Source organism: Aricia agestis, chromosome 19 (genome assembly GCF_905147365.1).
Source record: "Aricia agestis chromosome 19, ilAriAges1.1, whole genome shotgun sequence".
Classification (NCBI taxonomy): domain Eukaryota; kingdom Metazoa; phylum Arthropoda; class Insecta; order Lepidoptera; family Lycaenidae; genus Aricia; species Aricia agestis.
Window position 1 is genome coordinate 87,725 of NC_056424.1, and position 27,072 is coordinate 114,796.

The window sequence follows — 27,072 nt, forward strand, 5'->3', positions numbered from 1 at the left end:
AAATCTATTTGTCGCGGGACAGAAAACCAACAACAATCGGGGAACGGGCCGCGAAGTGCGAAACATATGCGAATCGGATCTCTCACTCATGCTTCGCAGGAATTTCGCGGCGCCGCGGCGTCGCGCACGGTTCGCGAGCGAGTGAGGATGCGGTCGGGAAGCCAGCCGCGATGTGCGAAAAATATGCGAACCGGATCCACACTACGTTTCGCGAGAATTTCGCGGCGTCGCGCGCGTTTCGCGCGTGAGTGGGGATGGGGCCCTGGTTCTGACAGAAATTGGTAGGATTTTATTGAACATGACACTCAATTTACAATTATGAAGTTGACATTCAGCTGCCAAACTGCGAAAAAATGAAACGGCTAAGAGCCGTGTTCGTTTCATTTTTTTGCAACTTTTTATTGGAGTGTCATGTTCTAACAGTTTCTGTCAGATTTTAGAACATGACCATTAACATGACACTCACTCAGTGTTGCAGAAATGACATTTATGAAATCGGTGTTGCTACCAACTAAAAATCGTGAGAAATAGGGAGATTGCTACCAACTAAAAATCGGGAGAAATAGGGAGATTGCTGCCTAAATAAATCAAATTATAACACGTGTTAAAGTTATTAATCATTAGCCTCCTTCGTGCAGCTTAGACAATAGGCGTAGTTTGCATCTTTAATATTACTGCTTGCCTGTAACCACCCAGCAAACTCCGGGCGTGTTTCCCACTCTTTTTTTATATTGAACGTACCACTACTAGTGGTTGGAAAATCACTGTCTGGGTCTGAACTAGACATTTGATTTGCGTTAATACAATATAGGAAGTTGCGTATCGGACGAATGATTAGAAAATGAAAAATGAAAATTGAAAATTTGAAACCTGTCGCATTCATATCGACGTATTTAAAAAATATATTCCCCTACAATAATATTCAACTTTAGTGAGTATGAATTACAGCCTAAATTTGCTTGTTTATTGAAAGGCCAATCTAATGCCTTGCCCCTTGGGGAATAACCCTAACTTGGGGAATAAAATAATAATAATAAAAATGTTTAATTTGGTGTTACAAACTACAAAATGAATATAAATTAAGTTTAATGTTCTACTCGTAAGATTGAGTAAATCGGGAGATTATACCATAAAATCGTTTTATCGGTATTTGTTTGCCAAAATCGGGAGATCTACCGATAAATCGGCAACTTTTACTACACTGCACTCACTGTCACTAATTTTAACTTTGCGCATGCGCAATGTACATTGAAAAACGAAACGACCACGACTACTCAGAAGTCTGCTGACGAGTGACGACCATTGAGGTAGGTACTATGAACATGAATTTACTTTATCTATGGTGACGACAGACGTGAGACGTGTTAAATAAGTTAATTTCTATTCTGTGGACGTGTCGCTGACAGTTGAGAAATAACCAAAAATAAAAATAAATTTAATGCGGAAATTATAAGGATGTGATATTTTAATACATTATAATTAACCCTAATTGTTGAATCGATACAACAAAAAATATCAACTATGCAGTGTCGTGCGTGTTTACAAACTAATTGCGAAAATACTATTCGATTCGACGATCTCAAAATTATGTGCTTCAATTTAATTACAAATTTATCTGTATGATTTACCGTTTATTTTAAACCAATTCAATAATCGTACCATATATATATATATAACACTACAATATGTACCTACTGCTTTAATTTCAGATAAGTAAAGACGACAACATGCCTCAACAGCTGTGCCAAACTTGTACGAGGGAGCTAACACTCTGTGTGGAGTTCAGACAAAAATGTATATCTTCTAATGTAATACTACTCAGTGCTCAAACAAAAAATGAAGTAAGCTCCAATAATAATGTTTCTGACCATATCCACTCAATGTTACCAAGTGATAATTGCTACTAGTTAGTGACACTGATACTGCAGTGCCATAACTTTATAATAACCTATGTTGTTTCAGGATATAAAGGTGGAACCTCAGTTTAAGCAAGAGTATGTAGATGATGACATGGACCATGATGCTTCTGAGGTATGTTCTAAGGTGAATTAGTTTTAAGGCGCCAACCCACCGCGGCGCACGGCCACGCGCACGCCTGGACGTGCATGGATTTATTTCTTTCCACTGCCTATGTGCCGTGTATCCCGTGCATACAGGTCAGTTAACAAGAGCTGGCACGATCAACACATTTAAACATTGCGCTTGTGTAGTGGCTGTGAATAAGCGCATGGCGTGACGTCGTACGTCTACATACGCATCGTAAAAAGTCTGTCCGTCTCTCTCGCGCGCGGTCTATCTTATAAGCGTGAAGGGGACAGTTATTGTTTTTCTTATACTACTGTTTATAAATACAGTGTGATGTTACAAGTCGGTACCGTGTGATCGGCGCGCGGCCAGGGTTCGGAACCGTACAATAGTTTTTATTATTATTTATTATTATTATTTGTGTAACCACACTAGCAGCATTAAGCTGATGCGTGTGTGTTAAATCGTTTGAAGATTTCATCTCCTAATTGGTCCAGTTTGTTTTTAAAGCAGTTCACAGAGGTTGCCATTACAACACTTTCAGGAAGTCTGTTCCAGACCACTTCCACTCGGTTAGGTAAAAAGTGCCTTTTAGGTAGCTTCTTGCTGGGATTTTGGCATAATTTTAAAGGATGTCCTCTTAGGTACTTATTCGTATTCAGGGTGTAAAGTTATCGGAGATGAGGCACATCATAAATTTCGTGCAGTATCTTATAAGTCTCGATGAGACTTTTTTTTTTTTTTTTTAATGAAATAAGGGGGCAAACGAGCAAACGGGTCACCTGATGGAAAGCAACTTCCGTCGCCCATGGACACTCGCAGCATCAGAAGAGCTGCAGGTGCGTTGCCGGCCTTTTAAGAGGGAATAAAATAGGGGAGGGTAGGAATGGGAAGGGAAGCGAATAGGGGAGGGTAGAGAAGGGAATAGGGTAGGGGATTGGGCCTCCGGTAAACTCACTCACTCGGCGAAACACAGCGCAAGCGCTGTTTCACGCCGGTTTTCTGTAAGAACGTGGTATTTCTCCGGTCGAGCCGGCCCATTCGTGCCGAAGCAAGGCTCTCCCACGTATAAACTTCCCCTCTGTCATCATAGTTATCTTAGTGTCTTCATAGTTATCATATACATACGATAATTTTGTGCGTACGTACGATGTACAATAGCATATTATTATCGTACGCAGATTATACGATAATTTTTATCATGATACAAACATATTATATTTTTAAACATACTGTATAGTGAAATTGCATAAATGTGAGCACTGTGAACGAGCCAGTAGTTAACTGATCTATAGCATTTGTAGCGTGGCCAGCTTTGAGCTACGTGTGCACCATATTTGAGCAAGCTACGTGAGTCAATTCGTGCGTAGCGTGTCCGTGGGTTGCAGTGGAAACAGTTACATATCGATGGCCCCAACAAATAAACGTGCAATCGAAAAAAGATAACTTTTCAGGAAGGCAAAAAAACGTTTGGAACCACATAACTTTGACTACATAATAAATAGACAAATATAATATATAACCAAATTAAAGGTAAAAAAATTATCTTTCAGCTCATATATTTATTATTAATCAAATATTATCGGTTTACCTCATATTTAAGAAAAACCATGTTAAATTATTATTCTAGTGAATAATATGTGACTTGTTAACACTATTGTATCAATGCACGTTTATTCGTGTCATAAATGAAGTTTTAACAAGTGCAGTGAAATATTGCATGGTTATTCCATGTATATTTTTTTCCCCTGAGCCATGCTCTGGTCATTTACACGCTTATTCTTGTATATTTTGTTGCTTTTACATGTTTGTAAAGATAAAAGCCCGTATATTAGTGTTAAGAAGATCGACTTATTATTTATGTAACACGATCTTATAAGTGCATGGTATTAAATGTAAATCTATACTAATATTATAAAGTGGAAGAGTTTGTTTGTTTGAACGCGCTAATCTCAGGAACTACTGGTCCGATTTGAAAAATTATTTCGTTGTTAGATGGCTCATTTATTGAGGTAGACTACAGACTATAAATTATCACTCTAAAGACTAATAGAAGTGCTAAAACATAGGAAAACGTGGAAAAAACCGGGAAAATTATTTGATGGCGCTTATCTCGCGAACAACTGGATGAATTTTTAAGTTATTTGGCACAGATCCATGTAGTAGACCATGACGTGAAGGAACATAGCCTATTTTTTGCGAGAAAATGTACGGTTTTCGTAAAATTTCTCATTTATGCGGGCGAGGTTGCCTGGAACGTCTAGTTAGTTAATATTTTCTTGTTGAAGGTTCAGTAAAAAAATATTGTTGTTGTTGATAAATATTGACCTCCCTCGCACCTATGCGTGGATACATACATATAAAATGGAGTACAACCTTGCCTATAGATCCTTAAAGAGAGAGATCACTCGGGGTAAGAAACAGCTTCACTGCGTAAAAAAAAAAAAAAAAAGTCAATTGGTAAGAGACTCGAGTGCCTTCCATTGGGAAGTTCTGGTCTGGTCCATACCACAATGCAGGGGCATCATGTCGGATATTAGGTTACATCAGCGCTCAAAGTGAATAGCCCGGCGTGCCCATGATATCCAAAAGTCAAGTGAGCCTGACGGAATCCCTCCTATTGTGTTGAAAAAGTGTGCTTTAGAGTTGGCTCTTCGGTCTTCGGTCGGTCTTAACGTATCGTTTTCGGTTCTCCTACTCTTCTGCCATTATCCCGGCTTCATAGATGATAGCCTTAGTGTACCCGATCCCCAAAAAAGGTAACCGCTCAAATCCTTCCAACTACAGACCAATTGATAAAGCCTTCCTCTTCTCGAAGACAATGGAATCCGTTATCAGCTCTTTCGATACTTGGGCGGCCAGACATTACTAAGCGACAAACACGACAAACAGTACGGGTTCCAAAAGGGTCGCTTCTGTTTATCTCTTGGCGTACCAAACTCATCGTTGGGCTTAGGTGATTGTGTAGAGAGAAGAGGCATTGGCTGTTAGTTTAGATATTGCGAAGGCCTTTTATCAGGTTTGGCTTAAAACGCAGCTATCAAAGCTTCCATCATAATAATATGGGCTTCCCGAGAATTTATGCAAATAGGTCACAAGTTTTTTGGCAGATCAATGACATGCTACAGACCAACGGCATTTATTGCTATGCGGATAATAATTAGTGTTGAAAATTTCGGAAAGTTTCCGAAACTTTGGAAAGTTTCAGGAAGTTTACCGGAAAATTTCCATGAAAATTTCCAAAGTTTCCGAAATTTTGGAAACTTTCAGGAACATTTGCGAATTTTTTAAAAATGGGTTTTCTTCTATAAAATAGTAATTTTTACCGACGAAAACAGATGAGGTACTCAATTCAATACATAATTTTTTTATATAAGTATGAGTAAGATCAAATCAGCTGATTGACTTTAGAAAAAAGTTTAGCCGTTAATTCGACCCTTAATAGAGACACTTATACTTAAAAAAAATGTTATTTTCTGTATTACTATTAGAAAACTATTCTAGTTTTTATTTAAAAAATACAATTTTATATGTTTCAAAGAAAAATATACTTATTTTTATTTATTATTTATTTTATTTTATTCGGAAAACTTACAGCATACTAACAATAACATTAATTATTTAAATAAGAATTTTGAATGCCAATTACAAGTTTCCACTTATGAATAGTAATTTAAAGAAGCTAGATGTGAAATAGCAATTACAGTCGTTGCGTCGCACCCGAATAGCTCGCACGTACATCGTCTAATAAGTAATTTTTTATTGTGCTACCCTCATCATGGCCATTTGTGAAAAATGTAATAAAAATATCACCAAAACGAAGCCAGGAATCGAGTGTAGTAAATGTGATAAATTGGTTCATCTAACACCTGAATGTTCCGGACTTAATAACAAGCAAAGAGCTGCCCTGCGAGCCAACGAGAGCCTAGACTGGACCTGCGATGAATGTCAAGAAAATACACCTAGACGCCGGTCGATAATCATTCCGGAGGATGACAACGAGGACGAAGATCAAGGGTTCTCTAGTAAATTATCTATCTCATCACCAGAAATGCAAAAACTCCTAAACGAAGTCATCCTACATATGGAAAAATCAATGAAAAGAGAGCTGAAAGACTTTACAAAATCGCTGCAGTTTCATAGTGACAAAATGGACGAGATCCTAGTAAATTTAGAAAATTTTAAAGCAACAACCTTAGAACTTAAAAGAAAAAATCTCGAATTATCTAATAAAAACAACGAACTTGAAACCAGAGTGGGTGCTCTCGAACAAAAAATACAAAACTATGAACAATAACAATTGTCTAAGAAGATTGAAATCGCCAACATACCAGAAGAACACGGTGAGAATATGCCAATAGTACAAAAAATAGCCAGCAAAATTGGTGTGCCTGCCGTAGAAATCGAGGAAGTGTCCTACCTATCCGGAATTAAGGAACGCCCTGGGAAGCTTATAGTTACCTTCAAATCTGAAGATATACAAAATCAGTGGGTAAATTCTGCAAAATCAGCAACAATTTTGGTGGAAAACGTGTTACCTGAGGTCTCTCAAAAAAATGGCAAGGATCGGATCTACATCAGAGAAGCACTGACAGCTTTTAACAGAAACCTACTTTGGAATGCAAAACAAAAACTTAAAGATACCTATAAATATATATGGTGTAAAAAAGGAATCATACGTGCCAAAAAGGAAGATAATGGCCACCCGGTTATCCTAAGGTCAAATGAAGATATTAAAAAACTACTAAAATAACTGCCTACTGTATGTAAACACTGCACAGATCAATATTTTTAAATAATAAAATGGCTAATACACTTGAAATTACTAACTGCGCCGATATTAACTCATTTACTAATAAAATACCTAAAAACTTAAACCAACTTAGCCTACTATGCATGCACATTAACATAAGATCCCTAATTAAAAACTTTAACTCCCTTGAACAATACATACTCTCTAGTCAGGTTAAAATCGATATTATTGTGATAACTGAGGCTAACATTTCTGACTCCTTAAGTTGCTTGTTTAACATAGACGGATATAAAATGTGTACAAAATTACGTCAGAACAGAAGAGGGGGTGGTATTATTGTGTATGTAAATAATAAATATAAAACCTCCATTTTAAAAAACAAATCACTACATTTTGAATCCATTATTATAAAAGTAACAACTTCCGAGAACTATTCCTTCAACTTAGTCTCAATATACCGGCCCCCTGATTCTAGTAAACACCTATTTTTAAAAGACCTAGATAGTCTTCTATGTAGCTTAGATACTAATATGGATCTTATTCTACTCGGTGATGTGAATATAGACCTAAAAACTAAAAATTTCATCGAACATAAATACTGCAGCATCCTACACAGTTATGGGCTTGAGTGCGGGATATCGGAATACACACGCGTCGTTTCCACTATAAAAAACAAAATAACTAAAACTTGTATCGATCACATATTCGCAAGATCCCGTACTCAAGAACTATACACTGCGGTGTTAGGAACTGCACTGGCCGACCATCGAGCGATTACTATCGCCTGCACAAATAGATTGCAACGAAACGTTAATATACAGGCTGCTCCGAAATGTTTTACTATATTCAATAAGGATTTGTTAAAAAAGTCTTTAGAAAATATAAATTGGCATAATGTTACTGACGTAAATGATCCTAACCTGATATATAAATATATTTATGACGAATTCCATAAATGCTATGAAAAATCTGAAACTAAAATAATCTTAAAGCAAAATCCTAAGAGGTCTATCAATAATTGGATAAACGGTAAAATAATCGAAGCTTGTAAATTTAGAGACAAATTATTTCAAGAATGGTTAAAGGACACAAATAATAAAATAATCAAGTTAAAATATAATAAAGCTCGGAACTATGCGAATAAATTAATAAACAAATATAAAAACGAGAAAATTAACAAAGAGACATACGAGAACAGACACAATCCCGAAGAACTTTGGAACATATTGAATAAACTTACAGGCAGGATGAAATCATCTGTAGACCATATTCTATTAGACGCGTTCGGAAGTAGCACTATAAAACCAATTGATATAGCCAATAAATTTGCTAAACAATTCTCCACAGCTGTCAAAAACATTATTGATAAATGCAACAAAAATCTATTACAACTATCCACATACTGTAAATCGACTGATTATTCCTTTTTTCTTCCTAAGGCACGCCCTGTAGACATATCAAAAATAATTAGATCGCTCAAAAACAACAAGTCCCCTGGAATTGATCAAATACGAGCAATAGACATTAAATCTATATGCTATAATATATCCCCTGTGATTGCTAAGCTTATCAACTCATGCATTGAACATAAGACTTACCCTAAAGAACTGAAGACTGGAATCGTTCGGTCCATCTTTAAAAAGGGAAGTAAACGTGACTATGACAACTACCGTCCCATTACACTGCTCCCAACTATTGACAAGATAATTGAAAAATACCTATCACATAAAGTTCATTCATATTTCTGTAAAAAAGGTGTAATTAATACCCAACAATATGGATTTCAACCACGTAAAAGCACTACACAACTACTGTCTGCCTTTACGAATCTGGTAAATGGTCATCTTAATAACAAACTACATGTACTGGTGGTATTTATAGATTATACAAAAGCTTTCGATACCTTAAGGCATGATAAGCTAATAGATAGACTAGATGAATGTGGTATAAGAGGCCCTTTATTAGATTGGTGCAAAGATTATCTCAAAGATCGATCCTACCGCGTGAAGGTAGACAGTAGTTTGAGTGATGAGGTCCTAGTAACAGAGGGCACAGCTCAGGGTTCCGTATTGGGCCCACTTCACTATTTAGGATATGTTAATAATGTCATCCTAGTCATTATATATTGCGTAATATTCCAATTCGCAGATGACACATGTATGATTGTTGCTGACAAGGACGTGAATGTTGCTCTGAAAAAGCTACAGTGGGACTTTGATAGCCTGGTCAAATGGTCACACGACTCAGGCCTTGTTTTAAACCCGAAAAAAACTAAAATGATGCATATATGTTCATCACACAACAAACAGACCCTTCAACACAAACTAATATCGCATGACCATACATGCTTACACTCTACACCTGTAAAGGGACGCCTATGCACCTGTCCCGAAATTGAAGTCGTTAGAACCTTTAAATACCTGGGCCTAAACATCGATGATCGTTTAAAGTGGACTGACCATATTGATAGTATTTGTATGAAGCTAAGAGCAATCTTAACCAAATTTTCAATAATAAGATGGAATATATCCTACAAAAACCTATTAACCCTTTATAACGCACTAGGTGAGTCTATTATTGATTACGGCATAAGCTCCTACGGTTTAACTTCACGTTCCCATCTTAATACTGTTTATCAGCTACAACTAAGGATACTTAAAAAAATTGTACCGTTCAAAATTCGATCTAAATTTCATAATAATAATAGTGGTCTGTTTAATTATTGTAAAATTATTCCTATACATGACAAAATAAAATATCGTCTACTAGTCGAACAATTCTTCAACAGTAATATTCAAGTTACGAAACAAAATACATACAACACTCGCAGCGCCCACTTATCAAAATTAGAAGTCCCTCAGTTTACAAATTCATACGGTAAAAATTGTCTCGAGTATGTAATACCTAAGCTAATCAATAACCTAAATACAGAAATAAAAAATAGTTTAACCCCAATGAATATTAAATCAAAATTAAAAACTTACATATTAAACAACTTAACATCTCAATTTGAGTAATTAATGTTTTCCCTTAACATTCCGTATAATCAGTGTCTAACTACTAACTGCTAACCGGTTGTGAATGTATTGAACGGCGCGGGCGCAGCCGTGGGCTGCGCAGTGCACGTCAGTCGCTGCGCGGCGCGGGTGCGCGCGCACGTTTAGTATGGTCATGACGCCTTACACACTACATTTACACTTATACACATGTTAATAGATGATCAATGTACTTATAATAATTTGCACTTATTTTGATATGTGAAACAACGACTGGACGGCGCATGGTAAAACTTGTATAAGCTTATATTGCGCCGTCATGTTTTTGTAATTTTTATTGATAAATAAATGTTAAAAAAAAATAATACAATATACCTACCTATTTCTATAATTATTATAACAACACCAAAGATATTAGATGTTGAAAATTTTAATTTAGTCAAAGTAGAAAGTAATATTAAATAATATGCCACCGCAAATACAAACCCACTCTGTAATATGAAACTGAATTAAAAATTAAATACGAATTAAAGATTTAATAACAGATGATAGAATTACCTATGATCCGATCCATGATTTGTATTATTAATATTCTATAACATTTTCTATTTAGAGGTGAAATATGCTTTAGTTACAATATTTCGTATTTTCTTAGGCTTTAATGAAAATACATCCTCATGTTGATTTTCACTTAAAATTTTATTAAATTGAATGCTTGATCTACATATAAACGAGTTACGACGATAGTATGTATTGTAGGGTTGCACATGAAATGGTACATGGTTACGGAGGAATCTAGAAGGAACGTTAAAGTCATATTTACTCAGTAGCTCAGGGATATCTACAGTACTATTAATTACCTTACAAGAGAATGCAATGTCAGAGATTCTTCTACGATAGTATAATGGGAGGAAATGAAACTTTTTGCACCTTGATTCATACTCTGGAAGGATAATATTGCATTTAGATTGTAGAAATTTCAAGAAACGTTTTTGCACAGATTCGATCCTAGTATTGTAAATATCATAGGTGGGATTCCAAACCTCAGAACAGTATTCCAGAAGACTGCGCACATAGCAGCACAGAGCAGTATAGAATTTTTAGGGTTTTAATAGATTTAAAATTCTTGCTTGATCTTATGATGAATCCCAAAGCCTTAGATGCCTTGCTCACGATGTGATCTATGTGCTGGTCAAAAATTAATTTATTATCAATGATTACTCCAAGGTCCTTAATTTCATTTTTTAAGACTAAAACCTCATTATTGAGTTGATATGGAAAATGAAGCAATTTTGTTTTCCGACTAAAGTTCAGGGTATAGCATTTCGAGACATTAAGATTCAATTTATTAACCGCACAGTATACAATACTTAATATAAAAAATCGAAAAGCGTAAAGCAAAGTCAATCCTGAGCAATATATGTTTGAAAATAATGTTATCTTAGATAAATATTTATAATAAAAAAGAACTAAATCATGCGACTGAATAATAAAGTAGACAAATCTGCTTTCATATCACATATTTTATACCTATACTATGTTCAATTTAATCAAAACTATAAAAAGTACCTAATTTTAGTGTTATTTGCATTTAAAAATAAACGTCACCACTGTCTTTATAAGATAAATGTCAGTTTTCAAAACTTCCAAATTTGGAAGTTTTCAGGAAATATTCCTTAGAAATGGAAACTTTCCGGGGAATTTTCATCTCTAATTAATACAGGTGATGCCCTATCTACCGGCTTCCACCATATTTCTTGGTTAAATTTCATTAACAGTCGAAACGTACTTATATACTTATCAAATAGAGAATTCACAGGAGAAAGTCTCTGAATGGGGTAGATGACACTTAGTCCAATTCAACCCCGCCAAAGTCCAGTTCCGATATCATCTAGAGGGTGTTGCCAAGTTAGCCTCGAAAAAACTTGGTGTTCTTAACGGGCGAGACAGTGTTTCAGTCTGGACCAATGCCTGCAACTCTACAAGATGCACGTTCGGCCTCATGAAATACTGTTATCATCTGAATTTATACGTGGGAGAGCCATGCTTCGGCACGAATGGGCCGGATCAACTGGAGAAATACCACGTTCTCACAGAAAACCGGCGTGCAACAGCGCTTGCGCTGTGTTTCGCCGAGTGAGTGAGTTTACCGAAGGCCCCCTATTCTATTCCTCTATTCTAATCCCCTATTCTATTCCCTTCCCTACCCTCCCGTATTCCCTTCCCTACACTCCTCTATTACCCTATTCCCTCTTAAAAGGCCGGCAACGCACTTGCAGCTCTTCTGATGCTGCGAGAGTCCATGGGCGACGGAAGTTGCTTTCCATCAGGTGACCCGTTTGCTCGTTTGCCCCCTTATTTTATAACAAAAAAAAAACTCTGGGCAGGGACCCCAAAATACCAACTAATCCCTTTGGATCGTATCCAACCAAGGGCCGCTCGAATTGTTGACTGCCATAATGTTTCAAACAGGCTGAACCTCTTAGAATTACGCCGAGACGTAAATAGCTTTACTCTGCATCCTCAATCGGTTGTATCACAAGGAGTGCTCTGAGGAATTGTTCGGAATCATACCTCCTGCAACATTTCGCCATCGTTCCACGTGAAAAATATACCATCCTCATAACTTTGATGAGTGGCAGTCTTCCACCGTGCTTTTTTCGCGTAACTTTCTGTCGCGCGCTGTAAAATTTGGAATGCACTGTCACCAGCAGTATTTCCGGACCTATACGACCTGCAAACCTTCAAGAAGAGAGCGTGTTCCCTCTTAAAAAGACCGGCAACTCACCAGCAGCTCTTCTGATAAACTTTACAATAGCTCTTCGAATAATCTTTAAGAAAACAGAAAATACAAGAGAAATTAGTAAAATATAATAGAATAGCTGTGATTATGATATTCAAAGTTTCGCCATCTGCAATGAGGCATTACTCATAGAAGTCGCTTGCATTTTTACACGAATAATCGTGCAAGAGTTATAACCCAAAGGATAGGATAGATACGTGTGCCAGATTATTTTAACACGTTTGTTCTGGTGAACTCAAATAAACAAATAGTCTGCAATAAGCGCATGTTTTATTATTAATGTGATATATGTTATTATTTTTTCCGTACAATAAAGGTCTACATTGCTATAAAATCGTTATTTTAAGTCAAAAAAATTCCATCCAAAAAATTTACGTAGATGTATCATAGGCCATGCAAACGAAAAATAAAAAAAAAAATTTTTTGGGTAAGAGCTCTTGCACGTTTGCTCCCCCCCCCCCCTCTAACTTCTAAAGTAGGGGCATGATAAGTCTACAAAAAATATATGATGTAAACCCGGAGATATGTTGTGGCTAAGCTATAATATAAATTATAATTTTGTATGATTCTATTCAATTCTATAAGTCAAGTGTGGAAAGTATTAGTGTAAGCAACATCAAGTTATTGCAACATCAAGTTATTGCAACATCAAGTTATTGCAACACCAAATTATTGCAACATCAAGTTATTGCAACATATTTATAACTAACATCATTCATTTATTCCAGATCAATTATATAGAAATGGACACAAAAGAAGAAATACAAATTGAGAATGAGTATGTTGAGGCGAATCCGTCTGGAGACAATTTTGTATATGAGTTTGTAGCGGGTATGTGATTATTTCTTTTTGAAGTAATTTAATCCAATTCTAAACACTAATTATTATACAATCCCTTACCAGACATATACACTGAACGATAATTCTAGTATACGTTTTTTTTTCATTTTAGCTATATAAGTAAAAGCTAGCTATAAAAAAATTATAATATTAAGATTAAGTAAGTCGTAAGAGTGACACTAGATATGGTGTCACTCTAATGAGTGTTTTCAGTTTTAATAAATTAAATTAATTTTTCTTAAATAAATTAAATTCTTTAGTATCTGATTTAAATAATAATATTAATAATTTATTATTTCTAATTTCTATCATCAAAATATTTTACAATTAAAAACTGATATTTTGTTCTGAAAGATGTTAAGAAACAGGAGGCCGATGAAATTCTAGCAATATTGCCATCAAAAAATAAGACCAGAAAACCTCGAGCAAGATTGCCATCAAAAAAAAAGACCAGAAAACCACGAGCAAAACTCTCGAAACACAAAACAGATGAACCGGACAACAAAGCACATGAATCTGGAAAATTGGAATTTTTGAATTGTGGTAAGATTTAAATATTTCTGTCTCGTAACACACATAATGAATTGTTAATACAGACATAGAATGAATTGTACAAATATCAAATATGATACGGGATCTTTGAAAGCATGATGTGGAAGAGGTGCCCCTGACCGGTGTGGTACACTGGTGAGTGGTGAGTGGTGACTCGTAATTACGAATATTACACTCATTTACATCTTATATAATATACTACAAGTCCCGCGCGGCTTCGCCCGCGTAAATACCGTACATTTTCCCATTAAAAATAGCTATACTTCCTTCACGTGGTCTACTCTATATCTGTGCCAAACATTGCCATAAAAATTGCTCCAGTAGTTCGTGAGATAAACCCTTTCTAATATTTCCCCCGTTTTTCCCACATTTTCCTGAGTTTCTTCGGTCGTATTAGTCTTAGCCTAAAGCCTTACTCGATAAATGAGCTATCTAACACTGAAATAAGTTTGTTATTGAATTAGTGACAGCAGCTGTGCAAAACAAAGACTTAGAGGATTCCACACCGCCATTTTTTCCATACAAACGTTGTCCCCTGTTTCCTCCCTGGATAATGCTAGTAGAGTTATAATTTTTTTCCTGAATATCTACGGCCACTAATACAATGTCCCTATGTTTTCTTTTTTTTCATAATTTAATTATTAAATAAGATATGAACGTTCAAAAACCCAAAAAAATGGCCAGATTTTCCACTGTGTTCAAACGTCCAGAAAACAGATTTGGATAGATTATACAAAAAAAGCAAAACATAGGAACACAGCTCAAGCCTTTTTTTAATCTTTAATGAAAAAAGTACTTAAATCGGTTAAGTTTTGGAGAAGGAATCAGGGGACAACGAATCGTTGATTTTCTGGATTTTCTGCAGTTGTCTCTATCGCGTTCTGCGGTATAGGCTTGAGGTAAGGGAGACAGCTATAGATATTACACGTACTTTTTTTTCATTTCTCTAGCCGCTGTGGTATCCTCTTAACGCCGCTACAAAAATGGCACAACATTTTTAAAGATAATCAAGATTTAATAAATCTCCTAATTTCTTTTTTAATTATTTATTCAGAGTAAATTAACATTTTACAATATATACATTAAAATTTGTCAAACTGCGCAGCAGTTTGTTGGCGACAAATTACAAATTCGCTAAACATAAAAAATGCAACATACAAATTTTTAAAAGTAAAACATAAAATAAAAAACTTAAACTTCACAACTTTTCTATCTGATTCTATAATTCCAACTTCTAATTTCAAATCATCTTAGACCATTCCATAACACAGTAATATGTAACAAAGATTAGATAGTGACCTTATTACGTAACTTTTTTTAATTTTTTCTTTTATGGCTTCAATTCCACTTTCCAGTGTCAAACGCACACAGACAACAGAAAGGGCGTTTTCCCAAGCCAACTTAATTTGGTCTGAAAGGCGAAAAACAAGGCCATTTTAAAGGTGGCAAAGTCCAATGAAAAATATAATTTTAATAAAAAATAATATAAATACTTTAAGTACTTACACTTTAAATACGACTTTATTTTTTAATTTTCACTAGTACAGCAAGCAAGACTGACTACTTGTTTTAGAATAAAGACATATTTGATATCGATAATATAAAACTAAACTTGCACAATTAATATAGAATGCAATAAATTAAACCCTAATTTAAAAACACCTTGTTTTTTTGTTTGTCCCGATCTGCAACCCTAAATCCCGATTTTCTTGACCTCATGTACCGACTGAAAACAAATCGGACCTGGCAACACTAGTCATAATAGGCTCATAATCATGGGACGATGCATGGTATAATAAGGTAGTGATGATGATGATGATGAATGTAATTTGCATAGTAGCATAAGCTTTCCATTCTTAAAACAACGCCGAAACTCCCAAACTTGTATCTGTAAGAATCTGGAGTTCTCTCAGCTCCTTCCGAACCACGGTATACCAGTATATTTCGGTGCAAAATCTTACTTATTGGTAGCATATGCTCAGAATCACGAAACCGAAGTCACCACATGTTTCCCTATAAATTTTGAGGAGTTCCCTCGATTTCTTATGGATCCTTCATCAGATCACCACTTTTGTGAATATAATACCAAATTGGGATGATACCCTATGTACCAAAAGAAAAAATTTGAAAATCGGTTAACAAACGGCGGAGTAATCGTTGAACATAAGAAAACGAACATAACACCTCCCCCATTTTGAAAGTCGGTTAAAATTGTAGCCTATGTGTTATTCTCTTGTTCAAGCTATATTATTGTAAAGTTTCATTAAAATCCGTTCAGTAGTGCGTGAAAGAGTAACAAACATCCATACATCCACACATCCATACATCCAAACAAACTTTCGCCTTTATAATATTATTAGGAAGGATATTAGGATTAGGATTATTAGGATTAGGAAGGATATTAGGATTAGGATTATTAGGATTAGGAAGGATAGTAGGATATAAAATTCTGTTATAAAGTGATATTACCTCTTCTCAGGACTGTGCCCGGACAGAGTGGAGGTAGACAAGTTGCGGTCGCACCTGATGGGGCACGAGCACGACGCGGGTGCGGCGGGGTGCGGCGTGTGCGCGCTGCGACTGCCGTGGAAGACGCTGCTGCGGCACAGGATCACGCACCTGGAACCGCCGCACCTCATATGTCACGTTTGTCTCCACACCGCCAAATCTCGAGCATCCTTGAGGACCCATTACAAAAAGCATGACGATGTAAGTGTTGTGGACACAACGATGAAAACAACGGGCGGCGAACATATCTTAGAAAGTTAAGTAGTGTATTTCTAAGATATTGTTAAAGTGAAATCGCCACATGTTCGGTCCCTTTGACTGTATTAGGTTCGTTACTTAAAATACGTTATTATTGTAAAAAGTAATAAAGCATTGTCTTTGTCATAACAATAAAATATAAAGAATATTTAGGACCAGACGTTCGCCAATATCTGAGAAACTAGCGCGAGCGCAGCGCGAAAGCAGATGCTTAGTTCATTGTCTACGGTTGATTTATTTATTTGATTATGTGTATCGGAATAATTATGTGTAAACTACAAATAAATAAAGACTAGGCTATCGTATGTAATATGGGACACCTTTGGCGTTAGATACGAATGTGATTAATTATTAAATGTGTTGTAGTATCTAGCTATAAGTTTTACGTATAATAAAACCTTAAGTATTCTTGTGTATTAATTTCCGCGATAGTTGGTGCTATGAGTATTTCTTGCCATGTATTATGTAATTCGTACATTTGGAATCAGATTGCAAGAAATACGAATAATGTGTAGATTAATAATTAGTACACATCGGAATTAGATTATATTTAATGTGTATATTAATCTAAGATTCTGATCGGTATGATCGGTAGCCATGATATTATGTTACGTGTAGATTAAGAATATAATATCATGGTATTGAAATTGTTGTATTGCATATTATGTATTGAATAATTATTGTGTGTGCAATTTGTATTGTGCAGTGCACAGTGCCATAGCAATGGGTAGGAAAGAGATAGGTGTACGCTGAAATGGTATCTCCGCGCGATAGAAATAAGGCGGGGGCTTCCGCGTATATCCCCGCACCGGGATAAGTGGGCGGGGTCTTCTCCCTCTGCGCTAGCGCATGGCGCAGGGCGGGAGTGAAGCTTAGTTATAGTAGACGTATAAATAGGCCGCTCGACGTTGTGTCGCGGCGTTGCGATAGAATAGTAATTGGGCATAGGACTCATACGGCAACTACGACTACAGAAACTCTGACGGATCTTGGTCAGAGAACACCATTCTTATCGGACGGATATAAATTGCTCCGATAGGTCAGATTACGGGTTTAACGAATATAAATATTGAGTAGTCCACCCTTTGCCTTGGTACAGTGCACAAAGTTTAATTTTAATATAATAAATCGAAGTGAAGAGTTAAAAGTGATTTAATTTAAAGTCATCAAAGCTCAAATATAGATATATAAATATTATCAACAAAAATCATACAGTCCACAATAGTAAGTTCCTCTCGCTTCGTCAGATCTATAACGATAGATAGCGAGTAGTCGTCTCTTATGACCCAGATTCGTATGGAATTTAACACCTCCATCGTGGGTATCGCAGACACGATAGATTTATCGATCGTTATGCGGCAGCCGGCTGCCGCGCGGGGAACGATGGGTTAAAATGTGTCGTTTGTTTAGTGGTACGGCATGTTATATGACACTAGCTGTTGCCCGCGACTTCGTCCGCGTGAACTTTAGTTTATAGCGCGCGGTGTCAACAAAATTTGTGTCAAATTTAAAAACTTTTTAAAACCCTGGTAAGTGGAACCCCTCTTAGGGCCGCGCTACACCGGATTGGCAGCGCTGAAAGTGCTCGCCTCGCCGCTGCCATTCCGGTGTAGCGCGGTCCTTAATTAATCAAAATACCCAAAAACAGCTGTGCAGTGTGTGTCGTAGGATGATTTGATAAATCCGTGTTTTCGCGAAATCCCTAGAATTTTCGCGAAAATTCGATTTATCAAATCATCCTACGACCATAATCTATACTAATATTATAAATGCGAAAGTATCTCTGTCTGTCTGTCAGTCTCGCTTTCACGCCAAACGCCAAAACTACCGAACCGATTGTAATGAAATTTTGTATACAGATAGTCTAAAGCCTGAGAAAGGACATAGGCTACTTTTTTACTGGAAAAAAGGGTTGTCAGGGGGGTGAAAATGCGTAAATTTGTTCAAATTCCAAAATCCAAAAATTCATAATAGATGGCGCCGTGCGTCTTCTACATCGCGCTGACGCTTGCTCAAAAGTCTTTCTATAAGAGGTGCTATCATCTTACATTTAAGTTTCGATTTTTTTCGATTGTTATATCTATTCTACGGTATTAAATAACTCAGTACTTTATCTGTGCAGTGACGTAACCTTAAACCTATCAATAAATAGTTTATGGGTAAAGTTGTGTAATTGGGGGGCTAAATAAGCTTTAAAATTTGGCATAAAATATAAAGTTTAATATAAAAAAATGAAAAACTTATTGTGTGCACACTGCACAGCTGTATTGATTTAAGGGGTACCAGGGTTTTTTTATAAAAGCTTTTGAGACCAATTTTGTTGACATCGCGCTTTATAAACTGAAGTCCACGCGGACGAAGTCGCGGGCAACAGCTAGTAACTAATAAGTATGATTAGTTCTATGTTACAATGAAGTAAAAAATAAAACGCCATCTGTTGAATCGTATTAGAACTAAAATGTTCATTGCATCGATATATTTCTGGATTTTTTATAATATTATACATAAAATATATTTAAGTAAAAAATAAAACGCCATCTGTTTTCATATATTAGAATTGAAATGTTGATTGCATTGACATATTTTCTGGATGGAATATAGGCCAACACGCCGGTACACTTGAACTCCTTAATTTTAGAGCGCCTTCTGTTGTCAACTTGTCACATATATTAGAAATGCAGAAGGAGTTCTATAAGATAAGATAGATTGATTATTATTATACCAAGTGATAATATTATTCAACATAATATTCTAACGTATTAAAAACTATAAACAAAAACATAATAACTAATAAGTATGATTAGTTGTATGTTACAATGAAGTAAAATAAAAAAAACGCCATCTGTTGAATCGTATTAGAACTAAAATGTTCATTGCATCGATATATTTCTGGATTTTTTATAATATTATACATAAAATATGTTTAAGATTTATGAAATATTATTTTAATACACATCCAAGACCCAGGAACATTGAAAACTTTTTGTTCCGCCTGCGGGACTCGAACCCAGTACCCCCGGGATGAGCGCTGGCCACGCACAATGCGAATTCATTTTCATCGATATTTTCATGGAAATATGATATTTTCCCACATCAAAATGTAGCCTATGTCCTTTCTCAGACTCTAGAATAACTGTGTACAAAATTTCATTGCAATCGGTTCAGTAGTTTTGGCATGAAAGCGAGACAGACAGACAGAGATATTTTCGCATTTATAATATTAGTATGGATTTGCAGGTCGTGGCGTGTGGCGAGTGCGGGAAGCGGTACCGGAATGCGCGCAACTTGGACAGGCACGTGCGCGCGATGCACGACACCACAAAACTACACTGTGACCAGTGTGATGAAGTGTACGTATTTTTATTTATGATATTGTCTATAGACTCCTGGCGCCTGGACTATCGAGAGGGAATAGTTATGCTTTCTAATTACATACTATATATTCTAGTGTAAGGGCCAAAGAACGGCGAATCCTTGTAGCGATGTAACCGCGCGTTCATTAAACGCACGATGGCATCGCTACAAACGCTCGTTAGTCGCAGACAGCAGGGGGGAGCTTCGTGTGCTAGAGCACCGAGCTACGCGCGTCGCGACAGTATCGCTGCCGCATGTCAACAGTCGCCGTGTGCTAGGGCCCTAAGCCTAATTTAGTAATACTGTTATATTGCTATAAAGATGTTTAAAATGATATTCATATTTTTATCTCGTATATTTCAGTTTAACTTCTGCTCATGCTCTCAGAAACCACGAGAACAAAACCCACAGACACAAATGCAGCGCGTGCGAGTTCACAGCCGAGACACGGAGCGGCCTGCGCGTGAGCTAAACATGTGTTTACATTTTAGAACCATCGTAGTACTTACTAGTTATAAGAGAATAAAACTAGTTACAGCTACTATGAATCATAAATCGGCCTCTCGATGCCTACAGAGTCCAAAACGACGTGTAACTAAATTAATTGATTTCCTACCTTGCAACCATCCAGTGAAAAACTTAACTAAATAACATTTACATTATGCTGCTCGTCTGGCACGTTGGATATGTCACGTGACAGACGGTGGACTTTAAAATTGTATGCTGCGTAACTATTTTTATATGAGTGGAAATTAATTTGATATGCTTTAAAATTCCTACTAATAAGCTAAAATATATTTTGTATGCTTCAAAAGCAGAATGTTTGCTACGACATATAGTTCTAAACACATTTAATAGCTAAAATCATACTTATACAGGGTGCAATTAAACCTTCCTGCCAAATTTTTTCCAGAGCTTAGGTAGGTATCATTAGGAGAGTCCATTTAACAAAAAAAAAATTAGGAGTTATTATTTTTTTGCGCGGGGAAATGAGAGGGGGTAACGCGGCGGAGGCGCGCGCGCGGGGTCACGTCACGCGCGGGCGACGCGTCGTGTCCATTAATTATTGTAGTGTTTTTTAGGATAATTTTCGGAAGCTATTTCTCAACATTTTAGTACTGAATGATTATAAAAGAAAAAATACGTGTATTTTTATTTTTAACAAGGATTAATATATCAAAATTTGGCAGGAAGGTTTAATTGCACCCTGTATAGCTTTTATTATTATACTACTTAGAAACAAACCGCCATCTGTCGTCATTTATGATAACTGTTTTAAACGTAACAAATATCCAGGGCCGTATTTAGAATTAAATCTTATATCTTTAAACGAGCAATTCTTGTATATAGTAAAAGTTCTTGTATATTGTAAAGCAATTCTTGGTAGCTCTAATACCATTTGTGATTAATTTGAATCGAGTGGACTGTAATTTGGGAATAAAAAGGAAAGAGGTAAAGCAGTATCTGACCTGATAATCCTTTTTTTTTTTTGGCTGGGTTTCGTTCTGTAGCTTGCTTGCTTCGAGGGCCCTCTTTCTTCTTGGCTTGACACAGATTTTTTTCACACTTGGCTGATTTAAATAGTTCTATAGGCTATCGCGCATAGTAACGACGTGGAACGACGTGGACGACGTAGAAATTAGGTTAGATTTCTCAGAGGCGCGGCGGGCAGAGGTTCGTTGTAAAAGAGGCTCGTTTTACACACTGGCTCGCGAAGGCAGAACTGCTCTTTATATAGTAGGGTTGGATGGGAATATGTAATGTTCTCGACGCGTGATCCGAGAACAAGGACTTTTATTTCGCTACCTTCAATTACCTACACAAAATATGAAAATTTTAAATTCGGGTTCATTCATATATATATATATATATATATATATATATATATATACCGGCGGGCCAGAACTCCTCCACCTAGAAGATGGATAAAACTTGAGTCGGCACTCTCACCACAAAGGAACTGAAATTCACTTTGTGGCGAGAGTGCAGACGCTCCACCCTCAAGGTGTAGGTGGTCTTCTCGCGGATGTAGTTTACGACGCGTCTTCGACCGTCATGGACCAGTGCAGTCGCTCCGCAGGCGCAGCTCGGGCACATAAGGTGCGGTGCCGCGGTGGTTGCGGACGATGGGCTTCCTTCTTCCTCCTCTCCACCAGAATGAAGCCAGATGAAGATGTTCAGCCTTGCGGCCCTCCTTTGCAGCCCTCGCCTTTGCCCGCGGGGGCAGTGCGGGGCAAGCAGCGACGCTTGCATAATTTTTCGCTTGAGTCGATGGCCTCAATTTCGTGTCGACGTCACGCGGTGACGCGGACGGCGAGCTGACGGCGGCGGCTGTTGCTGACCCACTCGATTTCGCTGACGTGCAAAACGGTGAGTCGCGCTGAGCTCCGCGACGCATATTTATCGAGTCGATCGGATGCTCGGGTGACCTACATAATTAATTACTTATTACTTTTTAATTGTAATAATTCACTACGTAACTCACTGATGGTGGATTCCGAGGCATCCAATCTACCTCGCATCTCGTCCAGCTTTGCCCTCATGATGTTGAACTTCTGGAGCAGGCTGGAGACGTTGACGTAGTCCGTCGATACCGCCGGCAGTTTGTGGAGCTGCTTGGCCACAAACACCGGCAATTCGCAAACTTCGTTCGCTTCCGTCTCTCCTCCGGGACGTCATCTGCGCTGTCTTGCCGAGCGCTTCGTACAGCACGAGCCTGCCCTTGCAGATCTCCTCGTTGGTGTAGGTGGACCTGCACAGCTGCACGATGCCATCTTCGTCCATGGTGTTGACGACGTGTTGTACGAACGCCAGCAGCTCGTTGGATACGAGCGCCATGGTGTCGGTGCAGCGGCTGTGAGCCGCGTGACTCGCAAAATATTAATTAATTTTATTAATATTTGCTACGTGTGTTGCTGAGCGGTGCGCGACCGTTCGCTACCGCGATCAAAACAACATAACAAATTATTGACCTTATTATAATAATTAATATACATTTTTTAAAGTTCTGAGTACGTCCCATAATATTCAAGAATTTTGACAACTAGTGTAAGATAGCTGAACTACGTAGTAACATCAACATCGACCTAAGCTAGTAGATTTGCTTTTAGCCGATAGATGAAATATTGAAAAGTGGGCGGAGCTTGACCCCCCTCTCACGCACCCCCCTTGACACCTCAAATCGTCACGCGTATTTTCATAAAGTTTGATTACGACACCTATTCTTTGTATTAGCTCCGTAATTATTACTTAGTTTCCCAAAGTGCCTACCAAGAGAAAGTTTAAGCCCATATTTCGTCTATTGTTTTCTATACTAATATTATAAATGTGAAAGTATCTCTGTCTGTCTGTCTGTCTCGCTTTCACGCCAAAACTACTGAACCGATTGCAATGAAATTTTGTACACAGTTATTCTAGAGTCTGAGAAAGGACATAGGCTACATTTTGATGTGGGAAAATATCTTATTTCCATGAAAATATCGATGAAAATTAATTCGCATTGCGCGTGGCCAGCGCTCATCCCGGGGGTCCTGGGTTCGAGTCCCGCAGGCGGAACAAAAAGTTTTTAATGTTCCTGGGTATAGTACCGTGTTGGCCTATATTCCATCCAGAAAATATATCAATGCAATCAACATTTTAATTCTAATATATGAAAACAGATGGCGTTTTATTTTTTACTTCATTATTGTAACAGAACTAATAATTCTTACTTTATTATATATTATTGTTTTTATTCATAACTAGCTGTTGCCCGCGACTTCGTCCGCGTGGACTTTAGCTTATAGCGCGCGGTGTCAACAAAATTTGTGTCAAATTTAAAAACTTTTTAAAACCCTGGTAAGTGGTACCCCTCTTAGGGCCGCGCTGCACCGGAATGGCAGCGCTGAAAGTGCTCGCCTCGCCGCTGCCATTCCGGTGTAGCGCGGCCCTTAATTAATCAAAATACCCAAAAACAGCTGTGCAGTGTGCACATAATCTATACTAATATTATAAATGCGAAAGTATCTGTCTGTCTGTCTGTCTGTCAGTCTCGCTTTCACGCCAAACGCCAAAACTACCGAACCGATTGTAATGAAATTTTGTATACAGATAGTCTAAAGCCTGAGAAAGGACATAGGCTACTTTTTTACTGGAAAAAAGGGTTGTAAGCCTCGTAAATTTGTTCAAAAAATTCATAATAGATGGTGCCATGCGTCTTCTACATCGCGCTGACGCTTGCTCAAAAGTCTTTCTATAAGAGGTGGTATCATCTTACATTTAAGTTTCGATTTTTTTCGATTGTTATATCTATTCTACGGTATTAAATAACTCAGTACTTTATCTGTGCAGGCAGTGACGTAACCTGAAGACCAAATTTCACCAACGACTGTTAAAGTTAATGCTCGAATTAGTATCACGTTAGCTGTTTCGTTTTTCATATGAATGAAAGAGAAGACAGGACATTTTAACAAGCTGTTAACACTAACAGACGTTGGTGAAATTGGGGCTAAACCTATCAATGATAAATAGTTTATGGGTAAAGTTGTGTAATTGGGGGGCTAAATAAGCTTTAAAATTTGGCATAAAATATAAAGTTTAATATAAAAAAATGAAGTACTTATTGTGTGCACACTGCACAGCTGTATTGATTTAAGGGGTACCAGGGTTTTTTATAAAAGCTTTTGACACCAATTTTGTTGACATCGCGCGCTATAAACTGATGTCCACGCGGACGAAGTCGCGGGCAACAGCTAGTACTAAATAAAGTTTCTTTTATTTTTTTAACAAGCATAATATGATGTTACAGCAACACATTCTCCGCGTGCACGCAGCGACGGCGTCGACGTGCGAGTTGTGTCGCGCGGCGTTCGTGGACGCGGTCGCGCGCGCCGCACACGTCTGCCGCATGCGCGCGCCGTCGCACGCCGCCACAGTCTGCAACATCTGCGGCAGGCTCTTCCATAAGGCTGACAAGGTACTATATTATTATACTACACCATCCATTTACTATTTATAATTCATTTATATTTAAGTACTACATTACGTTATGATTTCTTAATATATTTCACGATATATAGACAAATAGAGTTTGAGGAAGATGAAAATACTGCATCTAGCGCTTTTTTCACTTTCTACTTTGTCATTACTCCGGGAAGCCTCAAGTTTAAGGCCTACTTTATATAATAAAATAAGTTTATTTCTCCCACAACAAGTACACAGAATAAATAAAACAAAATCAAAAATATGACAAACATTTTAGACTTGCAGCGTCTAAAATGAGCGGAGCCCAAACTGGGCACAACCTTGTGCCTCGGGGCTCCCGGCTCCCATGTATGTAACAACTAACAACTTAGTATAATATGTTGTATGTAGCTAAAGAAGCACCTGACGACGCACACGGGCGAGCTGAGCTACAAGTGCGAGGAGTGCGGCGTGGCGTACCGCACGTGGCGGGCGCTGCGCGTGCACCGCAACAAGCACGCGGGCGTGCGCCCCCACGCCTGCGAATACTGCCCCGCCACCTTCAGCGCCATGCCCACGCTCGTCAAACACCGCAGGGTGCACACCGGTACGTCTAGCTCGTGACTGCTATCAGAGAAATAGAATCGTAGGCAGACGAAGGACCTACATAAGTCGGTCGAGCTACGTCAACCTCAGATGATATCTATCGCGTGAAAGCGTCTCGGTATCTACCATAAAGTTAATATACCTAGCGGAATAGAGAAACAAAGGCCTAAGCGAGCGAGATGTCACTATCAGTAACACTGTGTGGTAAAAAGAGATGTGTGATACATGGCAGCAGAACTCTTTTTTTGACGTCCATTCGGCACTTATCGGCACGTTGACAATTTAATCTCATTGTTCGAGGTACATCGAACAGATCAGCATTTTTATATTATAATAATCGAAGAATTCATGTTCAATTATGATTCATGCTTGTGTTAGTATATGTACACATATTTTTACACACAGATGTACCTATAACAATTTCGGTTTCGTTTGACAGCTCGAGATTGTTGCTCTATTCCGCTAGGTAAGGGTGTATCTTTGATGGTGGTTACACAAGCTAGTAGCTACTAATGATGTTTCGGCGTCTCATAGCGATACACCGGTAAGGCAGCGTCTCATCACTGATCAAGTAGCGTGACTCCGTGCGCGCGTCCGCCACTAAAGACGAAACCCATAAATCGAACACTGTTACTTCCCATAAGTTTGACTAATGTTCCTGTCTGTGTGTTTGTGTTCGAAGCATTCAAAGGGATGGACCTACTTTGATGTGTTATTTTCTAATTAAAAGTTGGCTATTGTTCTTATAAAAAAAATCACCATCATCAGCTCGTTCACTGCTGGAAGATGTTGTTTTTTTAATTCCTTATTTTGTAATATTTTTTTGAACATTCCTGTCGCAACCCGCACCATGTTTCAGGCGAGCGGCCGTACGTGTGCAAGATGTGCGGGAAGGGTTTCAGCGCCAACCACAACCTCAAGCTGCACATGCGGGTGCACGGCGTCTACGACCTCATCAAGAAGAAAACAAAAGACAATACAAACGAAAATCCAGTCGACAACAATACAGAGACGACACAAAATTAGCAAATAAACTATTTCCTAGTTATATTTTTTCTTTTCCTATTTTGAATGGATGGATATAATAAAGTATATAAAAGCAAGAACGCCGCAATGTTACAGAAGGTCTCTTGAGTCTAGTTCTAGACCTAACAAAATCTTCCTTTCACCTAATGCAGAAAGTTACTGGAAAAATAAATATAGAGCAAGAGAGATAGAAACTTTAAGGTTAAGCCACAGAATATATATTGTTTAGCTAAACTAATTTCTGTTTCATCGGTTCTTAAAGTGTAATATTGCTATAATACTAACCAATAAACTGGAACTAGCTTTTTTATTTGCGAAACTGAAAACTTTTACGAGGATTTTATTTTCCGCCTTTCTACTTGATCCGGGTGTCGTATTGTGAAATTAAGAAAAAAATATGTCAAATAAAA

At 37.6% G+C, this 27,072-nt stretch overlaps 1 protein-coding gene across 4 annotated transcripts; it reads left to right on the plus strand.

The window, feature by feature from the left end:
- Window positions 1–1,391: 1,391 nt before the first annotated feature.
- LOC121736427 (zinc finger protein 84-like) lies at window positions 1,392–26,682 on the plus strand. Of its 4 annotated transcripts, XM_042127612.1 has the most exons (12): window positions 1,392–1,617; window positions 1,710–1,841; window positions 1,963–2,031; window positions 13,306–13,408; window positions 13,772–13,806; window positions 13,840–13,960; window positions 16,449–16,678; window positions 19,973–20,085; window positions 20,453–20,552; window positions 24,876–25,043; window positions 25,442–25,637; window positions 26,496–26,682. In XM_042127612.1, the coding sequence occupies exons 1-12, from the start codon at window positions 1,522–1,524 to the stop codon at window positions 26,660–26,662; spliced, it is 1,530 nt and encodes a 509-aa protein (XP_041983546.1). In that variant the 5' UTR covers window positions 1,392–1,521; the 3' UTR covers window positions 26,663–26,682. The 4 variants fall into 4 exon arrangements, with proteins under 4 accessions (XP_041983546.1, XP_041983545.1, XP_041983547.1 ...); XM_042127611.1 differs by having other exon boundaries at window positions 13,772–13,960; XM_042127613.1 differs by having other exon boundaries at window positions 13,772–13,960; window positions 20,501–20,552.
- The last annotated feature ends 390 nt before the right edge of the window (window positions 26,683–27,072 follow it).

What these genes read in the sequence shown, in the direction of transcription:
- LOC121736427 (XM_042127611.1), top strand. Translation starts at nt 1,522, where the DNA reads ATGCAGTGTCGTGCGTGTTTACAAACTAATTGCGAAAATACTATTCGA. An exon ending in TGGACCATGATGCTTCTGAG is followed by an intron (nt 2,032 to 13,305) that starts GTATGTTCTAAG and finishes CATTTATTCCAG; the next exon opens with ATCAATTATATAGAAATGGA. An exon ending in AGACACGGAGCGGCCTGCGC is followed by an intron (nt 20,553 to 24,875) that starts GTGAGCTAAACA and finishes ATGATGTTACAG; the next exon opens with CAACACATTCTCCGCGTGCA.